This window comes from Myotis brandtii, unplaced genomic scaffold (genome assembly GCF_000412655.1).
Source record: "Myotis brandtii unplaced genomic scaffold, ASM41265v1 scaffold43, whole genome shotgun sequence".
NCBI lineage: Eukaryota > Metazoa > Chordata > Mammalia > Chiroptera > Vespertilionidae > Myotis > Myotis brandtii.
In genome coordinates this window covers 5,188,777-5,197,310 of record NW_005366455.1, presented here as the reverse complement: position 1 = coordinate 5,197,310, position 8,534 = coordinate 5,188,777, and the positions used below count along the sequence as shown (strand labels likewise).

General features: G+C 34.2%; 1 protein-coding gene across 1 annotated transcript in view; it reads left to right on the top strand.

The window, feature by feature from the left end:
- LOC102240033 (cytochrome P450 20A1) overlaps positions 1–8,534 on the top strand; it is a 32,786-nt gene that overhangs the window by 20,921 nt on the left and 3,331 nt on the right. Inside the window, exons 9-11 of the mRNA XM_014546113.1 lie at positions 342–462; positions 5,032–5,143; positions 6,683–6,747. Of these exons, the coding sequence (XP_014401599.1) occupies positions 342–462; positions 5,032–5,143; positions 6,683–6,747 (298 nt within the window). The remainder of the gene's footprint in view (positions 1–341; positions 463–5,031; positions 5,144–6,682; positions 6,748–8,534) is intronic.

Sequence of the window (8,534 nt, the reverse complement as noted above, 5' to 3'; positions counted from 1 at the left end):
GGAGGTGGAAGAGGGTATAGAGGGGATAAATGGTGATTGAAAAAATAAAATAGTTTAAGAAGTGGCTTTAATTGTTTGCCAGTTTAAGAAAGAAATCTTTCAGATTGCCTTATTTCTTTTGGGGAGTATTCTGTAAATATTTATGTTTTGTTCAGTGAAATACAAATCCTGTGAAGAGTCTTGCTTTACTTTTTTGTTTTTGGTAGCATTTATTTATCTTCTGTATTAGGGGGGGGGAAAGGAAAATACAAAAAAATAAAGGTTTTTTGTTTTTTTTCTTATTCTGCACCCAAACTGTGAAGTAGCTATTTTCATTGTTATTAATGTAAATCTTCACTTAGTGTGCACCTGGGCAATCTGTTTTTTAACCACCTCTGAAGAAGTGCAGAAAAAACTATATGAAGAGATAGACCAAGTTTTGGGGAAGGGTCCTATTACTCCAGAGAAAATGGAGCAGCTCAGGTAAGAACACAATAAAAGGAAGAGGAGATCATTAAAAGGTAAATTTGAGCAGTTTGACTATCTCATTTAAAGCTAATGGCTAATATCTTGGAAAGCTATCTATCTTTATAGGACTTAAAATATTCACGTAAGATTTTAATAAATTAATTTACTTTCTAAAACCATTCGGTAGTTCTGGGAAAGCTTTACATTGGCCTGTAGAAAATAGTAGCAGTGATGTCAATCAAGTAAGTGGAACATTCATACCTTGGTGGTGGGAATGGAAAACAAAACAGTCCTGTAGGAAAACAGTGTGGCAGGACCTTAGAGAGTTAAACAGATGCTTACCATTTGACCCAGCAATTCTTTGCCCAGGCATTCACCAGAGAAATAAAAATAAATGGCCACACAAACCTGTTTGCAAATGTTCAAAAGCAGTATTATTTATAATAACAAAAAACTGGAAGCAGTCCAAATGTTTGTGAACTGGTGAATAAACAAATTGTATTATATTTGTACTATGGAATATTACCAAGTAATAAAGAGTAACACAGTAATTTAAAAGGAAGTCTAAATTTTTCACTGGTCAAACATCTAATAAAGCAGAGAAATTGATTGTTGGAATACTTTAACCTCTGTCTTAGGAGTGATGGGAGGGTCAGATAAAATACAAACTAGGGTTACTTTTTCATGTTAATGTTTGACAATTTGAGAAGCAGATTTCATCAGATCAAGAACAGCCTTACAGATATTATATCGGAAGCGTATACCTGGAATAAACTTTTGTCCTTCTGGGGATACAGCACTGAAGTTAAGCCGCCCACTTATCGTTAACGGGAAGTCTTAGGCGTTGAGGTGGCCACGCTGTCCTGGGCTGGCCTCTGTACAGACGATTCTCACCCTCTGCACACGTCATTGAACTGCATTTCTTCAGTGGTTTTATTACTCTGAAGAAAAACTTTTTATTTCTACCACATAATTTGACACTAAAAATTATTTAAAGGAATTTAACAAAACCAAAGCCACTAGGAAAAACCAATGTGTTGTGGTATGTATCATTTTTATGTTGGGGACCGGTTTTATTATTTTTGGAACTATTACAAGACTTCTGTTAAACATGTTGAGCGTTAAGAGGAAACAGACTCTTGGCAAATATGAAAAACCAATTACAGAGAAGGTCTCTGCTAGAGCTTCAAGAAACACCAGGGAGTCACAGAAGCTTGTCCTCCCTCCTCTAACTCCCAAAATAGGAGGAGCCGCCTTGAAGAAAAATAGGACAGTTACCCTGTTGTCCTTATTGTTATATTTACAGGAAAAAGACCATGAAATTATACTTCTCAGTTAAATCTACTTATAATGTGGTAGAACACAACATAGAATTACTTTTTAAAAGACAAATCTGATGTAAGGAAAGTGATATTTTTAAAATAAAAAGTAACACAGTATCAATACACACATAATGGAAATCTCATTATGCTAAGTGAAAGAAGTCAAACACAAAGATTACCTACAGTATGATTTCACTCAGGCGAAATTAGAGAAAAGGCAAAGCTAGTGTCATAGAAAGCAGATCCGTGCTTGTTTGGGGCAAGAAATGTGGATGGGATGAGCTATGAAGGGGCGGAATTAGAGGTTTTAGGGTGAAGGAAGTGTTCTTGTTCTGTGTTTTGCTTGTAGGTTTGGTTACACAATTGTGTATACTCATCAAATTATACAACTGAAATAAATGAAAAATATTTTAGATTCCACATATAAGTGAAATCAGAAACTAATAATGTATGTCAATTATAATTGAAAAATAAAAATTATTTTTAAAAAGATGAATTTTTTACATGTAATAATTTAAAATATTTTTTAAAATAGTGGCTGTGACTGCTTAGGAATGGATTGGAAGTCTGAGTCTGGGTAACAAACAGCCCTGTCTCGCTCAGAGCATCTTTCAACCCTAGAAACGAAGATAGGGAGATAGCCATTGGCAAAAACTCGAAGCCATGGATTTCTCAGGGAGGCCTCTGTTACAGAGTCTTCAAAGTGGTGGGAGTTTTATCTATCACATTGAATGTAGCTATCTTTAATTTTAAGAGTAATACATGCTTGTCTTTTGAAATTTTTATAATACAGAAGTGTATGAAGTAGAAGGTGTAGAAGGTACATTCTTTATAAATGTACCTTTAGGGATAAAAATTGTTAACCATTTTACTATTTTTTTCAGATTTTTCTATGCACATATACTTATGTATTTAAAACAAAAAATTTAAAAACATTAAAAAATACATAACATATAACTCTTCTGTAAATTCCATTTTTTCTCTAAATATTATATGGACAGTATTATTCAATGTAGTAACTCCCAACACAAGCAATCAGTGATCAAGTTTTATTGATTCTGCTTTCCAAACAACTTCAGTTGGAAGTTAAATTTTAGTTCTTGTCTGGGACATTTCAACAGTCTTAGATCTTGCTCCCCTCCAATTCATTCTTGAAATTACTACTGGAGCCTGTGACTGTAATCACCTCAGGTGCTTTAAAAATACAGATAACCTGGGAACAATCCCGAGACAACAATCTCTGCCATTGGTGGTTTTCAAAAGCCTCTCAGATTATTGTAATGTGTAGCCAAAGTTGAGAGTCACTGAGCTAGTGATCTTTATATATATGGGGAGTCACATCTGATTAGATGACTCCCCACTTTAAAATCCTTCAGCGACTTCTGGTTGCCGTTAAGATAAAATTTAAACTCATGGGGCATTTCATGAGCTTCTGAGGCATTTCAATAGCTTAGCTTTGCATTCCTCTTCTACCTTATCTCTTATTACTTGTGCCTCTTCATACTCTTGGATTCAGCTGTACTGAAATTCTTTTGTTTCTTCAAAGGCACAGCACTCTTTCATATCTTCTGGGTTTTGCAGACTGTTTTTTTGTCTAGATTCTTTCTCTCTCTTCTAGCTACCTCCTGTTTTTTCCTGAAGGTCTCAGCCTGAGTGTTTACTTTTCTGCATAGTCCTCTCTCCAGTTAGGTGCTCCTGCCATGTGTTCCCCAATTCCCTGAATTTTCTTGATCATAACAGTTACTGCGCTTTTGTAATTGTTCATCCTTGATGTCCCCACTTTTCTCCCTTCCCCTGTCAACTAGACTTTGAGTTCCTTTGGAGGTATCTGTCTTGTTCACTGCTTTAGCTGAGTATCTAACACAACTTCTAAATGTAGGACGTACCCAATAAATATTTGTTCAAAGAGGAAAGGATATTTCCTCTTTTGTTGTTCTTAGATATTATAAACAAAATTAGCATTCCTATGCTTACCTCTTTGCTAATATTTCTAATTGTTTCTATTAATAAATAATGAGATTAGTATTTAAGGATATATGCAATAGTATAGTGCCTCATTAAATTCTTTTTTAATCTGTAAAATTAAAATAATAATGGGATCCTTGAGGTTCTTTTAAGGATTAAAAGAGATACTGCATAGCCCTTGCCAGTTGGCTCCGTGGATAGAGTGTTAGCCCAGGGACTGAAGGGTCCCGGGTTCAATTCCAGTCAAGGACATGTACCTGGGTTTCAGGTTCCCCGGCCTTGGTCAGGGTGCATGCAGGAAGCAACCAATCTATGTGTCTCTCTCATCGATGTTTCTCTCTGTCTCTACCTCTCCCTTCCACTCTCTCTAAAAATCAATGGAAAAATATCCTCAGGTGAGGATTAACAACAACAACAACAACAAAGAGATACTGCATAGAAACTATTTAACAGAACGGGTTTGTGGCAAGATTTCAATACATTTTCTTCTCATTGTGATGCACACTTGATATTCTTATACTGTATGTTGCCAAATTATCCTTCAGAAAGGTTATACCAATTTATATTTCCACCAATTGACTATCAATGTCTTTCCTCCATTATTATTATTATTGCCTAATGTTATTCTTTTTCATCTTGGCAAATCTGCCAAGTAAAAAAAATTGCTCTGATTGGCTGTCTTTCCATTGTTGATGAGATTATCATTTCATGTGTTTTCAGGCCATTTGTATTTATTTTGTTAATTGCTTTTCTGTATATTCTGTTCACATATCTGTTGGGGTGTTTAATTATTTTAATTATGAATTTTTAAAGAGCTTTGATACATTAAATATATATCTACTGTAAATATTTTTTCTAGTCTTTTAAAATTTTTTTCTAGTTGTCTTAATTTTATGTATGATGATTGTAAATATATAAAAAATTCCATAATCAGATTATTTGTGTTTTTCGTTATGATTTCTGTCATTGTTTCACTATTTATATAATTTTTATTAGCAAAGTCTTTTATTAAAATTTTTATTAATTACTTTATTAAAAATATAGGATTTTTCTACTCAAAAATTATAAAAATATTGCTTTGAATTTTCTTTGGTACTTTTAAAGATGTTTTTATTTGTTTAAATCTTTACCCACATGGACTTTATATATTTATATAACATATCTTCAACCAACAAAGAATCATCATGTGACTATTTCAAATTATGAAAGTTGTTGAATGACATTTTGAAATATTTCTACATTTCAAACTGCCTCTCTCATAGTAAAGATCTTCAAAAAAAAATTTTTTTTTAAACAGATATTGTCGACAAGTGCTTTGTGAGACTGTTCGGACAGCCAAACTGACCCCAGTTTCTGCCCGGCTTCAAGATATTGAAGGAAAGATCGACAAATTCATTATTCCTAGAGAGGTAGGAAACATTTAGTATACTTAACTCATTCAGTTATTCTTTTCAACTCTTTTAGTGTGTATTTTTAAATTTTATTGTTTAAAGTGTCCAATAAATGCTACCTATTATAAAATCAAAGGCACAGTCATTTAAAATGACAAAATAATATATGCCTGTTCTAAAGTTCAAACTATATAAAAGAAAAGCTTCCTTCCCCATTGGTACTACTGTTAATAGTTTAATGTGTATTTTTTTCTTTATTTTCTTTTTTCCGTCACCACTTCCCCCCCTATGCCCTCTTCCACTTCCACCCACCACCACACCCCCGTAGTCAGCACACTACTGTCCATGTCCATGAGTTCTTTCTCTTTAGTGTATATTTTTATAGATCTTTTTCTGTGCGTGTATATTATTCTGTGTATGTATATACACATAGATATGTGTATATGTTTTAAAAACTGAATTTATATGTGAAAGGTTACTCTTTATATATTGTTCTTTAATTTTCTTTTATTGAGTGTATCATGACTACCAGTACAGCTGGCACTTGATACAGATCCAACTCATTATTATTATTTTTAAAATATATTTTTATTGATTTCAGACAGGAAGGGAGAGGGAGAGAGAGATAGAAACATCAATGATAAGAGAGAGTCATTGATCGGCTGCCTCCTGTACGCCCTAACTGGGCATCAAGCCCATAACCCGGGCATGTGCCCTTGACTGGAATCAAACCTGGGCCCTTCAGTCCACAGGCCAACGCTCTATCCAAACCGGCTAGGGCCAACTCATTTTTAATGGATGCATAGTAATCCATGTACCACGACTTATTTAAGCAGTCCTCACAGATGGAAATTAGATCTATTTTTTTATTACTTCAAATTATATACTTGGACAGATATTGGATAGAGCTGTAGAAATGGAGTTTTTTGGGTCAAAGTGCATATGTATGTTGAATTTAAATTGTTATCTAAAAGACAATTTATATTGTTAGCAATAATGTATGAAAAAGCTTTTTGTCTCCATATCCTCACCACCTATAGATTTATAAATCGTATATATTTTGTGAATTTTATATGAAAAACCGTCTTATGATTTTAATTTGCTTTTCCCTAATTTTTGGAGAGATTGAACAGCTTTTCATATATAAACAGTTTGTATTTCTTGTCTTGTGAATTATCTGCTTGTAACTCACTGTTCTTTCTAGTGAGCTTATATGAGCCTTTTGTATATTATACATCCTGTCGGTTATATAGCAAGTATTTTTTCTTTCTATTTGATATGGTTTGGTATTTTTTTTTGTTTTGACAAGATGCAGTTTTTAAAATTTTTATGTAGTTAAATCTGTTATTACTTTATGGCTTTTGTGACAGGCTTAGGAATGCCTTCCTCACTGTAAGATTACCAAAGTCATGGCCTCTGTTTTCTTCTGTTGTTTTATATTTTTATTTTGTATTCATTGTCTATATTAAAAGAGCAATTAGGATGAGCTGGCTTTCTGAGAGTCGCTTTGCTTTGTTAGGTCTTGACTAACTAGAAGACATTTATGTTTGTTTGCAGACCCTTGTTCTTTATGCCCTTGGTGTGGTACTTCAAGATCCCAGTACTTGGCCATCACCATACAAGTATGAAATATCTGTCACCGTCATTGTGATGATTGATTTTTATGTGTTTTCATGTGTTGCATTACTTTTCTAATTTTTGAGGAGAAAACAGTATGTGACAATGATACATTTATATCTTCCCTTTGTATCTTCTGCTCACTCACTACTTTTCCTTTCATGAATCTGCTGTCTGCTACTCTATGTCTCTCCTGTTACCACTTCTATCCTAAGATCTGTTTAACTACCTGATCTCTACAACTATCTTTTAATTTCAGTGAAATTTTGGAATTCTTTCTTTCTTTTTTTTTTTTTGGTTAAGTGATCTCAACTATTAAGTGCTTTAGTCAAATTCAGAAAATAGGTTTTGTGTGTATAAGTGTTGTATGTGAGAATGGTGAGGGAGGGAAAAGCTGAAGAACAGCTGCTTTTGTTTGCCTCTTAAATAGGCATCTAATAAAGTCCTAAGGAAATGGTTAGGATTTACTGTCCTAGGAGAAGGTTATATATGGAGTTGATTGAGAGTAAAACAACTGTGTGAAAATCAGGAGGCAGGGTTGGTGGCATGGTTGAAGTACTAGGAAACCTTCTTTTGGAAGATAAGGATAGGACATATTAAGTGTTTCTATCATTTTGGCTTTTAATATTATAATGATATTAAAGGAAATCTATTAATAAATGAAATAGCAATCCTTTGAAATATGCTATAAGTAAAAATTAAGTAAATTTTTATATTCCAAATGGCTTTTATAGCAAAAGTAAAGATATGCATTGGTAGATCAGAAAATCTAGGTTGCAAATTGAAAAACAGAGAAAGAAATTGAGGATGCGGAGAAAAGGGAACACTTGTACGCTGCTGGTGGGAATGCAGACTGGTGCAGCCACTATGGAAGACAGTATGGAGTTTCCTCAAAAAGTTAAAAATGGAACTCCCATTTGACCCAGTGATCCCACTTCTAGGCATATATCCCAAGAAACCAGAAACACCAATCAGAAAGGATATATGCATCCCTATGTTTATAGCAGCACAATTTACCATAGCTAAGATTTGGAAATAGCCTAAGTGCCCATCAGCAGATGAATGGATTAGAAAACTGTGGTACATCTACACGATGGAATACTATGCTGCTGTAAAAAAGAGGAATTCTTACCATTTGCAACAGCATGGATGGAACTGTAGAGCATTATGCTAAGTGAAATAAGCCAGTTAATGAAAGAAAAATACCACATGATCTCACTCATTGATGGATAATAAAGACCATTATAAACTGATGAACAAAAATAGATACAGAGGCAGAGCAGCATGGAACAGACTTTCAAACTACAGCGGGAAGGCTGGGGAGTGTTCGGGGGAGGGGGTAAGAGATCAGCCGAAGGGCTTGGATGCATGCATATAAGTATACCCAATGGACACAAGACATTGGCGGGTAGGGGAGGCCGGAGGAAGGGCAAGGGGGGGAAAAATGGAGACATATATAATACTCTTTGTAATACTTTAAGCAATAAAACAAAATTAAATAAAAAAGAAATATATGCTAAATGTGGAAATCATTTTTAGGAATCAAATGTAATTAAATTTAGGAAATGTTAGTAATGCTGTTGTATGCTAAGGAAAAGCTTTCTGAAGTTTGATACCTCCTTACCCATCCCTTTTGGAAAATCCAGAGGTACATTCTTTTTAAAAAATATTCTATCTGATAATAGAGAAACATGGTAATTACCCGTAACTTCGCTACCCTTCCCATTGGCTAATCAGGGTGATATGCAAATTAACTGCCAACCAAGATGGCGGCTGGCAGCCAGGCAGCTGA